Here is a 24268-nt window from a genome sequence, read left to right as displayed (position 1 = left end):
CCTATCTCAATTGTGATGATTTTTTGTATTCGTCATGAGTCAAGAAGGCGGAGTTTAACTGCAAAATCCTTATTTCTCTACGAGAAACTAAAAACATGTTTTTGAGTATCGTGTTGTTCAAAGAATACTATGTTTAGTAAGAAAAAATTAAGCCAAAGATTAGTCCCCACCCTTAACCGCCCCGATCTCAATTCTCAATTTTGATGAATTTTTCATTGCTTGTCAGATCGAGGGGCGGGGCTTAACTGCAAGATCCATATTTGTCTACAAGAATTTACCAATTTAAGCATGTTTTAAGTCTCTTGTTCTGAAAAGATGACTACGTATATTAAGAAACAAGGCAAAATATAAGCCCCGCCCACCCACCCTATCTCAATTGTGATGATTTTTTTATTCGCCGTGAGTCAAGAAGGCGGAGCTTAACTGCAAAATCCTTATTTCTCTACGAGAAATTAAAAACATGTTTTTGAGTATCGTGTTGTTCAAAATACTAAGTATATTAAAAAAAAAAGCCAAAAATTAAGCCACACCTATACCTGAACTGGTCTAAATAGCAATGAAGTTTTTATTCGTTGACAGATCTAGGGGCGGAGCCTAATTATATCCTTACAAAAATTCACGATTTTAAATGTGTTCTAAATTTCTAAGAATAAAAAAATCATCACAATTGAGGTTGGGTGGATGGGCGGGGTTTATATTTTGCTTTTTTTTTAAAACACGCAGTACTCTTTGAACAACACAATACTCAAAAACATGCTTTTAATTTTTGGTACAGAAATAACTATTTTCCAGTTAAGCTCCGCCCTCTTAGCTCACGACGAATAAAGAAAATCATCAGAATTGAGACGGGGTGGGTGGGCGGGGTTAATGTTTGGCTTTTATGTTTTAATATGTGTAGACTTCTTTTCACAACATGAAACTTTAAACATGTTTCAAATGGAAAATTTGTATAAGGAAATATTGATCTTGCCCCATAAATGCAAAATCCATATTTCCTTGCAAAAATGTATCATTTTAACCATTGTCTAAGTTTCTTCTTGTGAAAAGATGGCTATGTATATTAAGAAAACAAAAGGCAAAATATAAGCCCCACCCACCCGCCCTATCTTAATTCTGATGATTTTTTTTATTCGTCGTAAGGCGAGAGGCGGAGCTTAATTGTAAAATCCTTATTTTTCTACAAGAAATTACCTTGTGAAATATATTCTTAAGTAATCGTGTTATACAAAGTCAACTAAATGTGTTATTAATTAAAAAAGAAAACCAGAAGCGAAGCCCCACCCATCCGTCTCAATCTCAATCGTGATGAATTTTTCATTCGTTGTCAGACCGAGGGGTGGAGCGTAGTTGAAAAATCCATATTTCTCTATACAAATTTACCATTTTAAATGTGTTTTAAGTCTCAAAGTATAAAAAAAGCAAACTATAAGCCCCGCCCACCCGCCCTGTCTCAATTCTGATGATTTTTTTATTCGTCGTAAGCCAGGAGGCGGAACTTAATTGTAAATTGTAAATTGTTAATCGACCTTAACGTGGCAACGTCCCATCGGAAATTCAAAAATAAAATGTGGATATAAAACCTTAGAAGAGGTCACTCAAAATATATAGGGTGTTCCATTTGAAAAATGAAATTGTGGTACCGCCAAAAAACGGAACACTCTGTATAATTGAAAATAATTTTGATGTACAGTCTTCAAAGAACTCTCCTAGACTTTTTTTCTATACTATATACGCTACTTTTTATATTTTTAATAATTAATGAGAGAACCGTACTCTTAGTGACTCACCCTATATATCAAAATTTGACAATTGGATGAAGCTCAATATTATCAAAAATTAATGTCATTTTATTCACCACACAGCTTGTTAAAAATTTTCAAACTGTTGAAATAAAAATATATTTATGTACAGGGTCAGTCACCTAAGAGCGCTGTTCGCCATTATTTATTAAACATAAAAAAGTGGCTGTATTTAAAGAGGTTGTAGAAGAAAAGTGGAAGATTTAAATTGATTACTACAAAAATTTACCATTTTAGACATGTTTTAAGTTTCTTGTCGAAATAAGTCTACACATGTGATGATTTTTTTTATTCGTCGTGAGTCAAGAAGGCAAAGCTTCACTGCAAAATCCTTAAAAAAAATAAAGCCAAAGATGTTTTTAATTTTTGGTAAAGAAATAACTATTTCCCAGTTAAGCTCCGCCCTCTTAGCTCATGACGAATAAAGAAAATCATCAGAATTGAGACAGGGCGGGTGGGCGGGGTTAATATTTTGCCTTGTTGTTTTAATATGTGTAGACTTCTATTCACAACATGAAACTTTAAACATGTTTAAAATGAAAAATTTGTATAAGGAAATATTGATCTTGTAATTAGGCCCCACCCCATAAATGCAAAATTCATATTTCCGTGCAAAAATGTATCATTTTAACCATTGTTTAAGTTTCTTGTTGTGAAAAGATGGCTATGTATATTAAGAAAACTAAAGACAAAATATAAGGCCCACCCACCCGCCCTATCTCAATTCTGATGATTTTTTTATTCGTCGTAAGGCGAGGGGCGGAGCTTAATTGTAAAATCCTTATTTTTCTACGAGAAATTACCTTGTGAAATATGTTCTTAAGTGTTATACAAAGTCAACTAAATGTGTTATTAATTAAAAAAGAAAACCAAAAGAGAAGCCCCACCCATCCGTCTCAATCTCAATAGTGATGAATTTTTCATTCGTTGTCAGACCGAGGGGTGGAGCGTAGTTGCAAAATCCATATTTCTCTAAACAATTTACCATTTTAAATGTGTTTTAAGTCTCAAAGTATAAAAAAATCATCACAATTGAGATAGGGTGGGTGGCTTACACTTTGCCGTTTTGTTTTAATATGTGTAGACTTCTTTTTACAACATGAAACTTAAAACATGTTTAAAATGGAAAATTTGTTTAAAGAACATTTTGCAATTAAGCTCCGCTCCATAATTTTAACCATGTTGTTATTTGCAAAAAGATGGCTATGTATATTTAAAAAAAAGCAAACTATAAGCCCTGCCCACCCGTCTGTCTCAATTCTGATGATTTTTTTATTCGTCGTAAGTCAGGGGGCGGAGTTTAATTGTAAATTGTAAATTGTTAATCGACCTTAACGTGGCAACGTCCCATCAGAAATTCAATGTGGATATAAAACCTTAGAAGAGGTCAATCAAAATATGTAGGGTGTTCCATTTGAAAAATTAAATTGTGGTACCGCCAAAAAACAGAACACTCTGTATAATTGAAAATAATTTTTATGTACAGTCTTCAAAGAACTCTCCTAGACTTTTATTCTATACTATATACGCTACTTTTTCTATTTTTAATAATTAATGAGAGAACCGTATTCTTAATGACTCACCCTATATATCAAAATTTGACAATTGGATGAAGCTCAATATTATCAAAAATTAATGTCATTTTATTCAACAGCTTGTGAAAAATTTTCAAACTGTTGAAATAAAAATACATTTATATACAGGGTGAGTCACTTAAGAGCGCTGTTCGCCATTATTTATTAAACATATAAAAAAGTGGCCGTATTTAAAGGGGTTGTAGAAGAAAAGTTGAGGATTTAAATTGATTACTACAAAAATTTACCATTTTAGACATGTTTTAAGTTCCTTTTCGAAATAAGTCTACACATATTAAGAAAAAAAAGGAAAAATGTAGCCCCGCCCACCCACCCCATCTCAATTGTGATGATTTTTTTTATTCGTCGTGAGTCAAGAAGGCGGGACTTAACTGCAAAATTCCTATCTCTCCACAAGAAATTAAAAACGCCCCATAAATGCAAAATCCATATTTCCTTGCAAAAATGTATCATTTTAACCATTGTCTAAGTTTCTTGCTGTGAAAAGATGACTATGTATATTAAGAAAACAAAAGGCAAAATATAAGCCCCACCCACCCGCCCTATCTCAATTCTGATGATTTTTTTTTTATTCGTTGTAAGGCGAGGGGCGGAGCTTAATTGTAAAATCCTTATTTTTCTACTAAGTAATCGTGTTATACAAAGTCAACTAAATGTGTTATTAATTAAAAAAGAAAACCAAAAGAGAAGTCCCACCCATCCGTCTCAATCTCAATTGTGATGAATTTTTCATTCGTTGTCAGACCGAGGGGTGGAGCGTAGTTGCAAAATCCATATTTTTCTATACAAATTTCCCATTTTAAATGTGTTTTAAGTCTCAAAGTATAAAAAAATCGTCACAATTAAGACGGGATGGGTGGGCGGGGTTTAATTTTGCCCTTTTTTTCTTAAGATACGTAGTATTGAACGATAACAGGATACTCAAAAACATGTTTTTAATTTGTTGTAAAGAAATAAGTATTTTGCAGTTAAGCTGCGCCCCCTTGGTTGACTACGAATAAAAAAATCATCACAATTGAGATAGGGCGGGTGGGCGGGCTTACATTTTGCCCTTTTGTTTTAATATGTGTAGACTTCTTTTCACAACATGAAACTTAAAACATGTTTAAAATGGAAAATTTTGTTAAAGAAATATCCATGTTGTTATGTGCAAAAAGATGGCTATGTATATTTAAAAAAAAGCAAACTATAAGCCCCGCCCACCTCAATTCTGATGATTTTTTTATTCGTCGTAAGCCGGGGGTGGAGCGTAATTGTAAATTGTAAATTGTTAATCGACCTTAACCTGGCAACGTCCCATCGGAAATTCAAAAATAAGATGTGGATATAAAACCTTAGAAGAGGTCAATCAAAATATATAGGGTGTTCCATTTGAAAAATTAAATTGTGGTACCGCCAATAAACAGAACACTCTGTATAATTGAAAATAATTTTCATGTACAGTCTTCAAAGAACTCTCCTAGACTTTTTTTCTATACTATATACGCTACTTTTTATATTTTTAATAATTAATGAGAGAACCGTACTCTTAGTGACTCACCCTATATATCAAAGGATGAAGCTCAATAGTATCAAAAATTAATGTCATTTTATCCACCACACAGCTTGTGAAAAATTTTCAAACTGTTGAAATAAAAGTATATTTATATACAGGGTGAGTCACCTAAGAGCTCTGTTCCCCATTATTTATTAAACATATAAAAAAGTGGCCGTATTTAAAGGGGTTGTAGAAGAAAAGTGGAGGATTTAAATTGATTACTACAAAAATTTACCATTTTAGACATGTTTTAAGTTTCTTGTCGAAATAAGTCAACACATATTAAAAAAAAAGGAAAAATGTAGCCCCGCCCACCCACCCCATCTCAATTGTGATGATTTTTTGTACTTTGAGAGACTTAAAACACATTTAAAATTAAACTCCGCCCCTCGCCTTACAACGAATAAAAAAATCATCAGAATTGACATAAGGCGGGTGGGTGGGGCTTATATTTTGTCTTTTGTTTTCTTATTATACATAGCCATCTTTTCACACGAAGAAACTTAGACAATGGTTAAAACGATACATTTTTGCACGGAAATATGGATTATGCATTTATGGGGCGGAGCCTAATTACAAGATCAATATTTCCTTTACAAATTTTCCATTTTAAACATGTTTAAAGTTTCATGTTGTGAAAAGAAGTCTACACATATTAAAACAAAAAGGCAAAATATTAACCCCGCCCACCCACCCTGTCTCAATTCTGATGATTTTCTTTATTCGTCGTTAGCTAAGAGGGCGGAGCTTAACTGCAAAATAGTTATTTCTTTACCAAAAATTAAAAACATGTTTTTGAGTATCGCGTTGGTCAAATAGTACTGTGTGTATCAAGAAAAAAAAAGCAAAATATAAACTCCGCCCACCCACCCAACCTCAATTGTGATGATTATTTTATTCTTAGCAACTTAGAACACATTTAAAATGGTGAATTTTTGTAAAGACATAGTTAGGCTCCGCCCCTAGATCTGTCAACGAATAAAAACTTCATTGCTATTTAGACCAGTTCAGGTATGGGTGGGGCTTAATTTTGGCTTTATTATTATTTTTTTTTAATATACTTAGTATTTTGAACAACACGATACTCAAAAACATGTTTTTAATTTCTCGTAGAGAACTAAGGATTTTTCAGTTAAGCTCCGCCTTCTTGACTCACGACGAATAAAAAAAATCATCACAATTGAGACCGGGCGGGCGGGTGGGTTTATATTTTGCCTTGTTTCTTAATATACGTAGTCGTCTTTTCAGAACAAGAGACTTAAAACATGTTTAAAATGGTAAATTCTTGTAGACAAATATGGATCTTGCAGTTAAGCCCCGCCCCTCGATCTGACAACGAATGAAAAATTCATCAAAATTGAGAATTGAGATCGGGGCGGTTAAGGGTGGGGACTAATCTTTGGCTTAATTTTTTCTTACTAAACATAGTATTCTTTGAACAACACGATACTCAAAAACATGTTTTTAATTTCTCGTAGAGAAATAAGGATTTTGCAGTTAAACTCCGCCTTCTTGACTCACGACGAATACAAAAAATCATCACAACTGAGATAGGGTGGGTGGGCGGGGCTTATATTTTGCCTTATTTCTTAATATACGTAGTCGTCTTTTCAGAACAAGAGACGTAAAACATGTTTAAAATGGTAAATTCTTGTAGACAAATATGGATCTTGCAGTTAAGCTCCGCCCCCTTGGTTATCAGCGAATAAAAAAATCATCACAATTGAGATAGGGTGGGTGGGTGGGCTTACATTTTGCCTTTTTGTTTTAATATGTGTAGACTTCTTTTCACAACATGAAACTTAAAACATGTTAAAAATGGAAAATTTGTGGAAAGAAATATCGATTTTACAATTTGGCTTCGTCCCATAATTGCAAAATCCATACCTCCTTCCAAAAATGTACCATTTTAACCAAGTCTCTTGTTCTGAAAAGATGGCTATGTATATTAAGAAAAAATAAGCAAAATATAAGCCCCGCCCACCCACCCTGTCTCAATTCTGATGATTTTTTTATTCGGCGTAAGCCGGGGGTGGAGCTTAATTGTAAGTTGGAAAAGAAAAAATAAAATATGGATATAAACTTTAGAAAAGGTCGATCAAAATATATAAAAATATATAGGGTATTCCATTTGAAAAATTAAATATTGCAGTACCACCAAAAAACAGAAAACAATGTTCAAAGAACTCTCCTAGACTTTTTTGTATACTATATACTAGGCTGACCCAAAAATTAAAAATTAAAAAATTATCTGTCCTACCTTCGGAACAGTTGCTAAATGAGTTAAAAAAACTGTATGTTAAAGCACATTCATATAAAATAAGTTTTAAAGGTTGCTCAAAGAGAATAACTAAAGTACGAATACCAAAAATATATATTACTCTATTTCACATATTACACAGTTTAACAAATTATAAAACGGTATAATAAGTAAAACTAAAGCAAACAGTTAATTGAATTATTCATCAATGTGTTTTTGTTGCAATTCGGATAGACTTTTCGATGAGCTTGTAGGTACCACTTGTAGTACGTTTTGTTTCTCACTTTCGTTTTTCGATAATGAAGTATTATATTCTTGTACAAGCGCCACACCTCGCTCAGCACAGTCATTTACTACTTTTAGTTTACTGATACATTCAACATTTTGTTGATATTCGTTATCACTTTCCCAATGTAAAGGATGTATATTTAAAAAATTAGAACTTAACCCTAGCTTATCAAAGAAGCATTTTGTTTTTTCAGTGACAAAATAGTCAAGCGAAATTTTATTTCCCAGCATTTCAGATTGGGCAACTGTCGCTTTTTTCCTTGAGTTCTTTTGTGGTTTTGTGAGAGCTTTAAAAATTAGCTTTTTGTGTACCACAGAAATTTCGCTATCAAAAAATGCGACTCCCACGAGTTCTTCCCCTAAATACATTGAAGATAAAAAAATACTGATAAATTTTTGTCATGTTTTTTATACAAGTTTTTTAACACATGTTTTGTATGCTTATACATTAACTCAGTGATTTTAAAATTTCAAACAGTTTGAGCGACCTTTTAGAGGTCAACAAATGTGTTACATTTTTTTCTGCAATTACGTATTAATCGAATGCACCCATTGAAGGGGTAGGAGCAATGTATTTTAAAAGTTTCGTTTTATGTCACGTCTGATGGGTACTATACGCTACTTTTTTCTATTTTTAATAACTAATGGGAGAACCGGACTCTTAGTGATTCACCCTATATATAAAAATTTATCAATTGGATGAAACTCAGTGTTATCAAAAGTTAATGTTCACACAGCTTGTGAAAAATCTTCAAACTGTTGAGATAAAAATATATTTATATACAGGGTGAGTCACTAAGCGCTCGGTTCTCTCATTATGTATTAGAAATAGAAAAAGAAGTCATAAAATCGAGACAGCGTACAACTTTTTTTTTTTAATAGAACATCCTATATATTTTTACATAGTAATGTTATTTTTAAGATTTAATTTTAATTTTAATGTTACAATCAATTCAAATATCGATATTTTAGTTCTTTCGTATAGAACACCCTATATTTTATACCTTTCAAAAAAATTTCAGGACAATTTGAATAACGTGGCAACGTCCCATTCGAAATTCAAAAATAGGTCAATCAAAATATATAAAAATATACAGAGTATTCCATTAAAAAACCACAACCAAGTTATATGTTACCCTTAAAACTAAAACAGTCTGTATATTTGAAGATAATTTTAGTCTATGTGCCTTTAGTCTTTTACCGTTTCTAATAATTAATAAGGTAAAAAAAATTAAGGACTATAAAATTATAAAGTGTTTTGAGTAACAAACAATAAAATAACAATTGGATTAATTTTATTATACACGGTGTCGCTAAAAAATCTAAATTGTTACAATTTTCAAAAATCGATATTTCATGGCTGACCAGACGACGTTTTTTTTGGGTTATATGGTATTTGCATTTTAATGGAAAAAAGTGACCAGTCTATTTTTTGAAGATAAGAGATTTGAATGTTTCCAGAAAATTTTTTGTCACTTTGGTTTGATGTAAGTATAAAAAATTGACACAAAGTTTAAGGTTATTTGTACAGGGTGTTACATTAAAAAATATGCAACTATGGTGCTTAAATTTCAAACAAAATATATGAAAAAACAGAATAAATTTGAGGATTTACTTATAATGAAAAAACAATTTTGTTTTTTAATTATAGATAACGGTTGAAGAATAAACAAACAAAAACTAATAAATACATTCGTAAAAAAATGATTAAGTACGTGAAAAAAAAATCTGACATGACTTATGCATAAAAAATAAATAAAAAAATTCAATGTTATTACCACAAATCCACCAGTTGAGGCTAGCAACAATTTCCGCAGAAAAAAACCGTTTTGTTGCAACATACCATCTTTCATTTCCCATAAATCATAATTCGTAACCCAATTTGAATTGCAAATGAGCGCACCATAACATCCATGGTTTAAATGCAATCGCTCCAACAGCAAGAATGCAAATTTTCTTCCACATTTCCATCTTTGACACCGATTAGCGAATTTCGCGAAGGTGAAAGGTTAGAAGATCACCGTGTCGCAAACGTTTCCAACTTGTTTTCGCTACCTCAAGGTAAATGAAGCCGCACAAAAATAATAATTATTAATCAGGAACCGTTACCGCGTGATTAAAAAATAATAGATAAACGATTTATTTTCTCCTCGGGCTATAAAAAATCGAAAACCATCTCTGACATTTGTTTTTTCCTTGAAGAACAGTCGGAAGTTTCGCTTTTCGCCGACTACAAAGCAATTATTTCGGATAAATCGCACGCACAAAGGATTAAGAACCTTCCAATTACTTAACAAAGATCGTTCATTACGAATTGTTTGACACTTGGCCTTAGTTTGGAGATCCAATGCCAGCGCCCATTGTGCCCAAACAATGCAAGTGACCCACTATTGAACTCGAGATGATTAATATTTATCGGGGGTATTTACATATACAGGGTGTGGATGACTTCGGGTTTGGGAGGAGCCGCAAGAAAATTGGCGGTCACGAAGTTGTGTAAGATGAGAGGCCGATTCTGACCTTGTTTACAAAAAATTCGAAGAAAAATGTGTCCGACTGAAAAACAAGGTCTAAATATTGAGTGGATTATAATTGCAAATTAATTGCAATTTGATGTACTTAGACGATAAATCTCGATGTTTGACCTGGTTGTGTTGTCCAAATTTAATTAATTAGAGGTTGTGCAACGACTATTTTTAGACCGACGCCTACGTCAACCAGCTGTTTTATCACCTTTAATTATTTTAAAATAAAATTTAAAAAGAAACGAAAAAAAGTTTTGGCTTCCTGGAGGAATTGGGTACCTCGATCATCCGTCAACACTAAACAAAATAACCCAACTTTTTTTGATTATTTTATTGATTACAACCCTCAATACACATCGTGGTGGTGATGAAAAACCGGCGTCACCCTTATCACGGGGGTTGCGTACAGCACGGGGGTGGCGTAAACCACTGGCACGGTTTTAACCACTGGGATTATGGGGGCTTCTTCCGCCACTATTGCAGTATAATGTTTCGCAGCAGGCGCAGCCACACCGAAAACCACTAAAGCAGCGACTATGAACTGAAACACACGATTATGTCAAGAATTTCGAGCACAAAGGCCGAAAATAACGAATTCTCACCAGGTGCGATTGCGACATTTCGTAGAGTGTGCAAATTGGGTTTGTTCGAGCTTTATATACTGCGAAATTGGAGTAATTCCCGGTTATTTTGAGGTACGGATGTTGTCACCTTGATTGGCTTTTTGTGACAATGGGTGATTTAAGCGTGGCGACTACTGGACAAAGAAAAATGTTTTTGTCTTCGTGTCGGATGGGAACGGGTTTGGTTTGATGGGTTTTAATTGCGGAGTGAATTTGAGGTTGTAGGTGGCTGTGTAAGCAAGGGTTTGGTAATTGAGCGTGCGGAAAATTGGGGCTACTATTTTATTTTTGAACTTTCCTGGGGCTAAGTTAGTGACAAAACAAGTTTCATAACGAAAATGGCAATTGTAAATGTTGTGGTAAACACTGTATAGTTATTGCTAAAAATTATGTAAATGACAGAGAAAACTAGTTCTTGAAATTAATCCTTGAACACTAGATCCAGTAACATTATTGGTAAATTTGAGGTTGCTACAAGATAAGAACAACAAAAAAAAAATGTTTAAGTGTTGACTGTGATGATAAATTAATTCAAGACACATGTCCATTTTTACTTCCTGAATGTAAGCTAAGGAAGAAATAAGGCTCCCGTTTCCGTCTGTCTGTCTGTCTGCCCATCTGTCTGTTCGTCTGTCTCGTCTGACCGATTTTTATTAGACAGATAATCTCCGAAACTACTGGACCAATTGTTGTCAAATTTTATGTGTATTGGGAATATCGTGAAAAAAAAATCAAAATTGTATAACATTTTGCAATTTAATTTGAAAATGCAAAACCGAATGCTGGTTTTAAGATTATAATAATCATGGTAAATCGTCCAAATTTATTCGTTTATCCTTTTGTAAAAATTGATGACTTTTTTACCTTTGACCATTTTTTTTTGATATCACAATTTTTCTATTTTTTCATTTTTCATTGTTTTGGTTGTATATAATTTGTCGTTTTTTCAACTTCAATTTTTTCAATTTTAGAATTTCGACTTCCAACTTTCTCAGTTTTGATTTTCTTAAATTTTTCGAGTTGCAATAGTTCAAGTTTGAATTTTTCGATTTATTAGTTTCTCAAGTTTCTTGATTTTTTTTTTCATGTCCCCAATTTTTTAGTTTTCATTTTGTGGATTTTATATCACACTTTTTTCGTATTTGCTTTCCTTTTTTCGTTTACTCAATTTTTCAAATTTTCGATCTTTGTTTTTTCAGTTCCACCATTTTTCAAATTTTGAATCTTTCAGTTTTCCAACTTTTGGATTTCTCAATCATCTGATTTTCCGATTTCTTTTTTTTTTTTTTCAAGTTCTTGATTTCCAGTTTTTACATTCCTCAAAATTGTCATTTTATACTTTGGTTTTTTTCAATTTTTCGACTTTGCAATTTTTCGTTTCTTCTTTTTCTTCAATTTTATAATTTTTTGAAATCCCAATTTTTCAATTTTTCCATGTTTTATTGTTTCGGTTTCATGTTTCGTTTTTTCAATTTTAGTTTTTTCAATTCTTGAATTTCGACTTCCAATTTTCTCAGTTTTGAGTTTCTTCAATTTTTCGATTTGCAATGAAATTGTTTAATTTAGAATTTTTCTATATTACAGTTTTTAATTTTTCTTGTTCTTGATTTTTATTTTTCATGTTCGCAATTTTTTAATTTTTGTTTTCTCGATTTTATATGACAATTTTTTCGTTTTTTCTTTTCTTTTTCGTTTATTCGATGTTTCAAATTTTCGATTTTTGATTTTTCAGTTCCACGATTTTTAAATCTTTCAGTTTTCAAATTTTTTAAGTTTTGAGTTATTTCAATTTTTCGATTTGCAATTTTTCATTTTTGAATTTTTCGATTTTTCAATATTTCGTTTCTTCAACTTTTCAAGTATGTATTTGATTTCCAGTTTTTACATTTTTCAAAATTTTCATTTTATAGTTTTAAATTTTTTTAATTTTTCAATGATGCAATTTTTCATTTCTTCTTTTTCTTCGATTTCATAATTTTTTTAAATCACAATTTTTCAATTTTTCCATTTTTCATTGTTTTGGTTTCATAACTTTCTCGTTTTTTCAACTTTAATTTTTTCAATTTTTGAATTTCGATTTCCAGTTTTCTCGGTTTTGAGTTTCTTCAATTTTTCGATTTGCAATAAAATTGTTTAATTTAGAATTTTTCTATATTACAGTTTTTACTTTTTCTTGTTCTTGATTTTTATTTTTCATGTTCGCAATTGTTTAATTTTCATTTTCTCGATTTTATATGACAATTTTTTCGTTTTTCTTTCCTTTTTTCGTTTATTCGATTTTTGATTTTTAAATCTTTCAGTTTTCCAATTTTTGGATTTCTCAATCATCTGATTTTCCGATTTTTCTAATTTTCAATATTACGATTTTACAATAGTTCATTTTTTCGATTTTGCATTTTTTCGATTTTAAGTTTCTCAATTTTTAATCTTTTGATTTTTCAATATTTCGTTTGTTCAATTTTTCAAGTTCTTGATTTTCACTTTTTACATTTTTCAAAATTTTCTTTTAATAATATTTATTTTTTTTTATTCTTCAATTTTACAATTTTTCGTTTCTACTTTTTCTTAGGTTTTGTTATTTTTTGATATTACAATTTCTCAGCTTATTTTTCATTGTTTCGGTTTCATAATTTTTCGTTTTTTCAACTTTAATTTTTTCAATTTTTGAATTGTGACTTCAAATTTTCTAAGTTTTAAGTTTTTTCAATTTTTCGATTTGCAATTCTTGATTTTTGAATTTTCCGATTTTTCAATATTTCGTTTCTTCAATTTTTCAAGTATTTGATTTCCAGTTTTAAATTTTTTTAATTTTTCAATTTTTCAATGATGCAATTTTTCATTTCTTCTTTTTCTTGGATTTCATAATTTTTTGAAATCACAATTTTTCAATTTTTCCATTTTTCATTGTTTTGATTTCATAACTTTTTCATTTTCAACTTTAATTTTTTCAATTTTTGAATTTCGATTTCCTATTTTCTCAGTTGTGAATTTCTTCAATTTTTCGATTTACAATTGTTCAATTTTGCAATTTTTCAATTCTACAGTTTCATTATTTCGACTTTTCATTTTCTCAATTTAAAATTTTTTGTTTCCTCAATTTTTCTCGATTTTTTCATTTTCACAATTTTTCATTTATTCAGTTTTTAGAATTTTCGATCTTTGATTTTTCAGTTCGACGACTTTTCAGTTTTCCAATTTTTGGATTTCCCAATCATCTGATTTTCCGATTTCTTAAATTTTCAATAGTACGATTTTACAATATTTCGTTTTTTCGATTTTACACTTTTTCGATTTCTAATTTTCTCAATTTTTAATCTTTTGATTTTTAAGTATTTCGTTTCTTCAATTTTTCAAGTTCTTGAGTTCCAGTTTTTGTATTTTCTAAAATTTTCATTTTATAGTTTTTAATTTCTTTTATTTTTGAATTTTGCAATTTTTCGTTTCTTCTTTTTTTCGTTTTGATAATTTTTTGAAATCACAATTTTTCAACTTTTCCATTTTTCATTGTTTCGGTTTCACAATTTTTCTTGTTTTTGATCTTCATTTTCGATTTTATATCACATTTTTTTCGTTTTTTCCCTTCTTTTTTCGTTTACTCAATTTTTCAAATTTTCGATATTCGATTTTCCAATTTTCAAATGTTTCAATTTTACAATTTTTCTATTTTTTTGATTCGAAAGTCGAAATATTGAAAAATTGAAAAATCGAAAAACTTAAAAATCGAAAAAAATTGAAAAATCGAAAAACTGATAAAACGAAAAATTGTAAAGTGAGGCACTGATTGAACCATTGAAACCTTAAGAAATTGAAAAAAATCAATAATTCGAAAAATTGGAAAAAAGAAAAAACGAATCGAATCGAAAATTTGGAAAACCCAAAAATTCGAAAGTCGAAAAACTGTAGCAGTGAAGGATCGAAAAATTGAAAAGTTAAAAATCAAAAATTAAAAATCGAAAAAATGGAAAAACGAATAATTGAAAAAGTTCCCAATAATTGAATAACGGAAAAATTCATTTTACAGTTTTTAAATTTTATTATTTACAATTTTCGAAAAAACTGGATTTAGTTATCTTTGACCACTTTTTTGATATCACCATTTTTCAATTTTTCCATTTTTCATTGTTTCGGTTTCATAATTTTTTCAATTTTCGCATTTAGACTTCCAGTTTTTTCAGTTTTGAGTTTCCTCAATTTGCAATTGTTCAATTTTGAATTGATTTATCAGTTTCTCAGTTTTTAATTTTTCATGATCTTGATTTTTATTTTTCATTTTCCCAATTTTTTAATTTCCAGTTTCTCGATTTTGTGTCACAATTTTTTCTTTTTTTCGTTTACTCAATTTTTCAAATTTTCGATCTTTATTTTTTCAGTTCCAGGATTTTTCAATTTTTGAATCTTTCAGTTTTCCAATTTTTGGATTTCTCAATCATCTGATTTTCCGATTTCTTTAATTTCTTTTTTAAGTGCTTGATTTCCAGTTTTTACATTTCTCAAAATTTTCATTTTATACTTTGGTTTTTTTTTCAATTTTTCAATTTTGCAATTTTTCGTTTCTTCTTTTTCTTCAATTTTATAATTTTTTGAAATCGCAATTTTTCAATTTTTCCATTTATTATTGTTTCGGTTTCATGTTTCGTTTTTTCAATTTTAATTTTTTCGATTCTTGAATTTCGATTTCCAATTTTCTCAGTTTTGAGTTTCTTCAATTTTTCGATTTGCAATAAAATTGTTTAATTTTAAAATTTTTCTATATTACATTTTTAATTTTTCTTGCTCTTGATTTTTATTTTTCATGTTCGCAATTTTTTCAATTATGTAATTTTTCATTTCTTCTTTTTCTTCGATTTCATAATTTTTTGAATTCACAATTTTTCAATTTTTCCATTTTTCATTGTTTTGGTTTCATAACTTTTTCATTTTTTCAACTTTAATTTTTTCAATTTTTGAATTTCGATTTTCAGTTTTCTCAGTTTTGAGTTTTTTCAATTTTTCGATTTGCAATTCTTCATTTTTGAATTTTTCGATTTGTCAATATTTCGTTTCGTCAATTTTTCAAGTATTTGATTTCCATTTTTTACATTTTTCAAAATTTTCATTTTATAGTTTTTAATTTTTTTAATTTTTAAATTTTTCAATTATGCAATTTTTCATTTCTTCTTTTTCTTCGATTTCATAATTTTTTGAAATCACAATTTTTCAATTTTTCCATTTTTCATTGTTTTGGTTTCATAACTTTTTCATTTTCTCAACTTTAATTTTTTCAATTTTTGAATTTCGATTTCCAATTTTCTCATTTATGAGTTTCTTCAATTTTTCGATTTGCAATTGTTCAATTTTGCAATTTTTCAATTCTACAATTTTTCACTTTTCAGTTTCTCAATTTTAAATTTTTTGTTTCCTCAATTTTTCATTTATTCAGTTTTTAGAATTTTCGATCTTTGATTTTTCAGTTCGACGACTTTTCAGTTTTCCAATTTTTGGATTTCCCAATCATCTGATTTTCCGATTTCTTAAATTTTCAATAGTACGATTTTATAATATTTCGTTTTTTCGATTTTGCACTTTTTCGATTTCTAATTTTTCTCAATTTTTAATCTTTTGATTTTTCAGTTTTTCGTTTCTTCAATTTTTCAAGTTCTTGAGTACCAGTTTTTATATTTTCTAAAATTTTCATTTTGTAGTTGTTAATTTCTTTTATTTATCAATTTTGCAATTCTTCGTTTCTTTTTCTTCGTTTTGATAATTTTTTGAAATCACAATTTTTCAACTTTTCCATTTTTCATTGTTTCGGTTTCATAATTTTCATAATTGTTCTTGTTTTTGATTTTTATTTTCGATTTTATGTCACATTTTTTTCGTTTTTTTCCTCCTTTTTTCGTTTATTCAATTTTTCAAATTTTCGATATTCGATTTTCAAATGTTTCAATTTTACAATTTTTCTATTCTTTTGATTCGAAAGTCGAAATATTGAAAAACTGAAAAATCGAAAAACTTAAAAATCGGAAAAAATTGTGAAATCGAAAAATTGTAAAATGAGGCACTGATTGAACCATTGAAATATTAAGAAATTGAAAACAACGAATAATTGAATAACGGAAAAATTCATTTTACAGTTTTTAAATTTTATTATTTTTCAATTTTTCCATTTTTTTTTTCATTTTTTATTATACAAATATAATATTCGAAATATCAAACCTTACAATTTTCGAAAAAACTGGATTTAGTTAGTTAGTTTCAGTTTTGAGTTTCTTCAATTTGCAGTTGTTCAATTTTGAATTGATTTATCAGTTTCTCAGTTTTTAATTTTTCATGATCTAGATTTTTATTTTTCATTTTCCCAATTTTTTAATTTCCAATTTCTCGATTTTGTGTCACAATTTTTTCCTTTTTTCGTTTATTCAGTTTTTCAAATTTTCGATCTTTGATTTTTCGGTTCCACGATTTTTCAATTTTTAAATCTTTCAGGTTTCCAATTCATGGATTTCTCCATCATCTGATTTTCGGATTTCTTTGATTTTTAATATTACGATTTTACAATATTTCATTTTTTCGATTTTGCATTTTTTTGATTTTTGAGTGTCTGGATTTTTAATCTTCCGATTTTTCAATATTTCTTTTCTTCAGTTTTTCAAGTTTTTGATTTTCAGTTTTTACATTTTTCAGAATTCTCATGTTTAGTTTTTATTTTTTTTTTATTTTCAATTTTTCCATTTTTTTGATTCGAATAGTCGAAAAATGGAAAAATCGAAAAATTGCAAATTTAAGCACAAGGAACAAAAAAAAATGAAATTGAAAAAACAAAAAATTATAAAATCGGAACATTAAAAATCGAAAATTTGAAAAAATGAAAAATTAAGGAATCCAAAAATTGAAAGTTCGAGAAATTTTAAATCGAAAATTGCAAAATTTAAAAACTGAAGGAGCAAAATAAAAAAGACAAATTGAAAAATTGCAAACCAAAAGATTGAAGAAACGAAAAATGGAAAAAATTAAGGTTGAAAAAACAAAAAATTATAAAATCAATACATTAAAAAGTCGAATAATTGCAGAAATAGAAATTGAAAACTTCAATGAAAAAAAAATTAATAACCTTCGCCCAATTGTTCTTAGTCCTCTTCGACCTCAAATTTATTCCATCTTAACATATAGTCTCCTAGATTCCAATTCGCTACTGCTTTCGCTGCCATTTCATAAAGGTCACTAATAAAAAATAATCGACTCGTAAAAATTATATTAAAAAATCAAATAAATAACACAAAAACGTTTCATCGCTTTGAGATTAGTGCACAAGCACAGTGTGCGACTTAACTACAGGCACCACAGGGGCGTGCACAGCATGCACAACGGGGGCGGCGTGCACGATGGGGGCGGCGTGAACCACGGGAGCGGCGTGCACGGCAACGGCGGCGGTTTTGACCACAGGTACAATGGGCGCAGCTTTCACCACGGGCACAACTGGAGCATGCACAGCCACTACAGGGGCGGCTTTAACGACGGGGACGGGGTGAGCCACCACCGTGCTGTGACTAGAAATGGCATGATGGGCCACCACGGGGGCAGCAACGAGCCCGGGGGCGGCGGAAGCGTAGGCCAAGACGGCGGCGAAAGTCAGCTATTTCACAACGATTTTTAACAACTAAAAAAATGAAAACTATTCCAACTTACCAGCTTGAACATTTTGCTTGTTTGAGTCGAGTATGCTTGTTGCAAAATTCTCGCGTCTTTTATAATACAAAGTCCCGCCCTGAACCTTCCAACCCATCTGGTTCTCCTTAACCTTGTCATCGGTGAAATCAATGTTAAACAATTCATTTTCGTCGACAATTGGGTTAATTGTGTCGAGATAATACAAATCGTGTTTGGTCTTTTAAGGTGATGTTAATGCAATAAATTTTGAGATGAAGGAAGTCGGATTTCGGGATTATCGGGGTTTAACGGAGAACGTGAGGTGACCTATTTTCCCAAAAGTGATTGTTTTAGGCGAGATTTGTGAATAAATTTAACGCGGGATAAATCGGAATTGAACCAATTAACATTCCGAAGATTGACGGATGATTCGGGGGTTGGGGTAGTAAAGTGCGGTTGGAGGGTTTGTGATTAGTAGAGCGGCTAATGGGTCATCTTCGAGCAAATTGCTGTCACCGTAATAGTTTGATAATAGTACATAATACTAAATAAAAAATCCTTGTTTCAAATACACCCCGACTAATTTAGCGTAAATTAATTTTCCTTTCTTAAACACCCCTCATTTATCTCTGATATCTCACAAACACAATGTTTCAACTACTGTCTGCCACACAACTCCCTTTTAGAACTTCAAACTCTAATTACTCTAAACAGTAACAGAAACTTTGCACACTCCACTCTTACGACAATCAATAAACCACCGCCCCTATTCAAAAATATTACCGTGACGTCATTACAGTCCACAGAAGCGCTAAATTTAAATTCTTGTAATGTTGTTCGCAACGGGAGAAAAGTCCCCAGGTCACGTCACGTCTGCCAACACATTTCCTCTAATCCTCCACCGAAAACTTGGAAACTCTGTCACACTTTTCACTCGATAAGAATTTAGTTGCCATTAACGCCAAATCCACTCACAACTAGGTCAAAAAAACTGCCGCTTTCCCACTTTTAAACAAAGCTGCAGAACACACCGATAATTTCGTATGATGGATCCGATGTTTTGATAAGAAATAGGTTAATGTGATGAGACAACTATAAGTTAGATGCGTCCTAGTCCTTTTTCCTTTCGTCGCCTACTTCGCGCAATCATCTCATCCCCGATTTTTTATTAAAGCAACAAGTTAAAATCATCACCCTTCGAATCGTAAAATCGTCCATAACTCACACGACGACACTGCAAAGGTCAGAATGTGTCCCTATTACACTCGTATATCAGGGAATTTTAATATAAACCCCAGACCTTCAGTAAAATGAAAATTTTGTATAAGCTGCCAACATTTGGAGCGTTTTCGATTAAGAATACGCATCAGACGCAATAACCAATCGTAATTTGAGATTAATTGTTGACTTTGCTGGTTTGATGGGTCTTAAAATCCGAGATATTGGAAATTTGTGACGAGTGGGAGCAATATTTTTATTTGTGAGGGTTGTAAATTTAAATTGTCTAGACTCCGAAGGTACTGGTCGTAAAGATGGTTTATAGGATTTGCAAACAATGAAATGTAGGTTTGTCGTTTGGGTGCTTGCAGATTTAATTTCGTCGCCTGAGAACTTGTTTGATCCACAGACCGGAGTGCACGCAGGCCAATGTCGACTCTAAGCGTTCAGAATTTCTGTGGGATGTGGTTATTATTTAGATGCTTTTATTTACAAACATATATCACATGTTTCACTCGATTTTGACATGAAAATTTTTTTTTGTTTAACTAGTAAATAATTATTAAAAAATGCAGTTATTTTTCGATTTTTCAATTTTACGATATTTTAATTTTTCAATGTTTTAAATTTTCGATTTTTAGATTTTTCAGTTCTTCAATATTTTTTAATTTTTCAAATTCTGACATTTCTGAATTTTTAGTTTTCCGATTTTTCAGTTCTTTAGTTCTTCAATTTTTCGATTTTCCAATTTTTCAATGTTTCGAAATATAAATAGGCCAAAATCGAAAAATCGGAAAGAATCAAAACATCAAAACATCCGAACCTCGATAAATTGAAATCTCCAAATATTGAAAAATGTGAAGTTAAAAAAGTCGAAAAATAGAAAAGTCGGAGAATCGAAATAATGAAAAATCCAAAAACTGAAAGAAATATCCAAAAATTGGAAAATTTAAAAATTGGAAAATTCAGAACGAAAAATACAAGAATTGAAGAAATCGATGCTTTGACAAGTCGACAAATGGGAAAATTTAGCAACGTTAAAATTTGGAAAATTGAAAAATAAATTTTTTTCATGTCTTCAAATTTTCGATTTGCAATTATTTGTTTCAATTTTTCATTTTCTTTATTTTTTAATTGTTCGTTTTTTGAAGTTTCGATTTTCTAATTTTTAGTTTTTCAATTTTAATTTTTTCAAGTTTTCGTCTCTTCAATTTTTAGATTTTACAGGGACTCAATTTAAAATTTCTCCAATTTTCAATTTTTAATTTTATAATTTTTTTTTCATTTCTTCAGATTTTCGATTTACATTTTTTTGTTTCAGTTTTTCATCTTCTTTACTTTTTAACTATTCGATTTTTTGGTTTTTCAATTTTAACTTTTGTAATTTTTCGTTTGTTCAATGTTTGTTTTTGCGATTTTTCATTTTATTTTTTTTTGTTTTTTCAGTTTTCAAATTTTGGAATTTTTTGGATTTTTCAATTTTTCGAATTACAATTTTTCGTTTCGGTTTATTGTTTTCTTTATTTTTTCAAGTTTTCGATTTTTCAAATTTTATTATTTTTCTTTTTTCAATGTGAAATTTTTCAATTTTTCGATTTTAATTTCTCGATTCCTCAATTTTAGATTTTTCAGTTTCTTCAATTTTTCGATTTTGCGGTCTTTCAATTTAAAATTTTTCCAATTTTCAATTTTTAAATTAGAAAATTGGAAAATCGAAAAACTCAAAAAGCAAAGTCGAAAAATCTAAAAATCCAAGAAGAAATCGATACTTTGAGAAGTCGAGAAATGGGAAAATGAAAAACAGATTCATTGAGAAATCGCTAAAATGAAAATTTAGCAACGTTAAAATTTGAAAAATTGAAAAATAGAAATACTGAGGAACTGAAAAATCAAAAAATCTAAAATTCAAAACATTGAACAATGAAAATATCGTAAAATTGAAAAATTGGGTTTTTGATTTTTCAGTTCGGTTTTTTATGTTTGCAATTTTTCGACTTTTCGATTTCTCAATTTTTCAATATTTTAATTTCCCAATTTTTCAATATTTCGTTCAGTTTCGTGGTTTTTCAGTTTTTCGATTCAAATTTTCTCCTAATTTTCAATTTTTCGATATTTCAGTTTTGGGACTTTTTAGTACTTTTCGATTTTTTGAGTTCTGGATTTTTCGATTTCTCGACGTTTTAATTTTTGGATTTTCAATTTTTCGTTTTAAAACTTTAGAGTTTTCAATTTTTCGGCTGTTTTATAATTCGATTTCTCAATTTTTAAAATTTTAGGTTTTTCGAATTCTTGAGTTTTCAGTTCCAATTTTTCAATGTTTCGAAATATAAATAGGCCAAAATCGAAAACAATCTAAACATCAAAACATCCGAATCTCGATAAATCGAAATCTCAAAAATTGAAAAATCGAACGTTTAAAAATCCCGAAAATTGAAAAATCTGAAGTTTAAAAAACCAAAAACTGGAAATCCAAAAAAATAAAAATCGAAAAATCGAAAAATTCAGAAGTCGAAAAGTCGAATCGAAATAATGAAAAATCCCAAAACTGAAATAAATAACCAAAAAATTGAAAAATTAAAAAGTTGGAAAATTGAGAAATCGAAAAACTAAAAAAGCAAAGTCGAAATATCAAAAATCCAAGATGAAATCGATACTTTGAGAAGTCGAGAAATGGGAAAAACAAAAACAGATTAATAGAGAAATCGCTAAAATGAAAATTTAGCAAAGTTAAAATTTGAAAAATTGAAAAATGGAAATACTCAGAAACTGAAAACTCAAAAAATCTAAAATTTAAAACATTGAACAATGAAAATATCGTAAAAATGAAAAATCGGGTAACTGAAAAATCGAATCATCAAAAAATTGGAAAATCGAAAAATTGAAAAGCCCGAAACCTAAAAACCGAGAAATCCAAATTACGAAACGTCGAAAAATCCAAAAACTAAGACATCGAGAAATCGAAAAATCAGTTGATCGAGAAATTGAATGATTAAAACATCGATAAATCGACAAATCAAAAATTTGAAAAACCGAAAAATTTTGAAAAAAAAGTTGGTAAATCGAAAATTTAAAAATTCGGAAAATTGAAGAATTGAAATATAGAAGAACTGAGAACTCGAGAAATCGAAAAACATAGAATTTTAAAAATTGAAAAATCAAAAACATCGAAAGGTTGAAAAATTGAGAAATCTAACGTTTAGCGGGAAATTGAAAATCCAAAAAGTAAAAAATCGAGAACTCAAGGAATCGAAAAGTGGAAATACTAAAAAATCCCAAAACTGAGTTCAAAAATTGAAAAGTCGAAAAATGGAAATATTGAATACTCAAAAAACTGAAAGAAATATCCAAAAATTTGAGAAATTAAAAATTTGGTAAATTGAGAAATCGAAAAACTAAAAACCAAAGTCGAAAAATAGTAAGTTTAAAAAATCAAAAAATTGAAAAATCAAAAACCTGAAAAATCGAAAAATGTTAAAAACTAAAATTGGAAAATTGGAAATTGAAAAATTCCAACAATTGAAAATTTGAAATATAGAAGAACTGAAAACTCGAGAAATCGAAAAACCTAAAATTTTAACAATAGAAAAATTAAAAATTGAAAAATGGAAAAATTGAGAAATCGAAGTATAAAACAATCGAAAAATTGAAAAATGTAAAACTGAAAGAAATAACCAAAAAATTGACAAATTAAAAAGTTGGAAAATTGAGAAATCAGAAAATCTAAACATCAAAAAATCAAAAAATAAAAATTCGAAAATCTAAAATGTAAAAATCGAAAAACTGAAAAATCGACAAATTGAGAAATCCAAACTACGGAATTGAAAAAATTGAAAAATTGAAAAATCGGATAACTGAGAAATCGAATCATCGAAAAATTGGAAAATCGAAAAATTTTAAAAAAGAAAAATTGGTAAATCGAAAATATAAAAATTTGGAAAATTGAAAAATGGAAATATAGAAGAACTGAAAAGTAGAGAAATCAAAAAAACAGAATTTTAAAAATTGAAAAATCAAAAACATCGAAAAGTTGAAAAATTGAAAAATCTAAAATTTAACGGAAAATTGAAAATCCAAAAATTAAAAAACCGAGAAATCAAAACATCCAGAAGTTCAAAAATTGAAAAGTCGAAAATTGAAATATTGAAAAATCAAAAAATTGAAAGAAATATCAAAAAAATTGAGAAATTAAAAAATTGAAAAATTGAGAAATCGAAAAATCGTAAGTTTAAAAAATCGAAAAATTGAAAAATCAAAAACCTGAAAAATCGAAAAATTGAAGAATTGAAAAAAATCGAAACTTTGGGAAGTCAAGAAATGGGAAAATAAAAAAAAGATTACTTCAGAAATCGGAAAACTAAAAATTTAGAAACTTCAAAATTTGAAAAATTGAAAAATCGAAATATTTAAAACCGGAAAATTTAAAAAGATAAAAATTGAGAAATCGTATCATTGAAACATAGAAAAATTGAGAAATCGAAAAATAAAAAAATTGAGAAATCGAAAAATTGAAAAATCTAAAATTTTAAGAAGAAAAATTGGAAAATTTAAAATTTAAAAATTCAGACAATTGAAAATATGAAATATACCCAACATTTTAAAAATTGAGAAATCAAAGTATAAAACGGTCGAAAAATTGAAAAATGTAAAGTTTAACGAAAAATTGAAAATCCAAAAAGTGAAAAATCGAGGAATGAATATATCCAGGAGTTCAAAAATCTAAAAGTCGAAAAATTGAAATATTGAATACTCAAAAAACTGAAAGAAATGGAAAATTGAGAAAACGAAAAATAAAAAAAA

The 24268-nt window shown here is 29.3% G+C and overlaps 2 protein-coding genes across 2 annotated transcripts in view; both read right to left on the bottom strand.

Moving 5' to 3' along the window:
• The window catches only part of LOC135125074 (neuropeptide SIFamide receptor-like), a 123358-nt gene that overhangs the window by 33673 nt on the left and 65417 nt on the right, over nucleotides 1-24268 (bottom strand). The gene's annotated exons all lie outside the window — the stretch shown is intronic.
• LOC135125075 (A-kinase anchor protein 14-like) lies at nucleotides 17844-18328 on the bottom strand. Its single transcript, XM_064050405.1, has 2 exons — nucleotides 18293-18328; nucleotides 17844-18239 (listed from the first exon to the last, which is right to left on the bottom strand). The coding sequence occupies exons 1-2, from the start codon at nucleotides 18302-18304 to the stop codon at nucleotides 17907-17909; spliced, it is 345 nt and encodes a 114-aa protein (XP_063906475.1). The 5' UTR covers nucleotides 18305-18328; the 3' UTR covers nucleotides 17844-17906.

The sequence above is a fragment of the Zophobas morio genome, unplaced genomic scaffold (genome assembly GCF_036711695.1).
Source record: "Zophobas morio isolate AGI-343-1 ecotype UQ-CSIRO unplaced genomic scaffold, CSIRO_AGI_Zmor_V1 ptg000008l, whole genome shotgun sequence".
Taxonomy (NCBI): domain Eukaryota; kingdom Metazoa; phylum Arthropoda; class Insecta; order Coleoptera; family Tenebrionidae; genus Zophobas; species Zophobas morio.
This window is presented reverse-complemented; position numbering and strand designations above follow the sequence as displayed.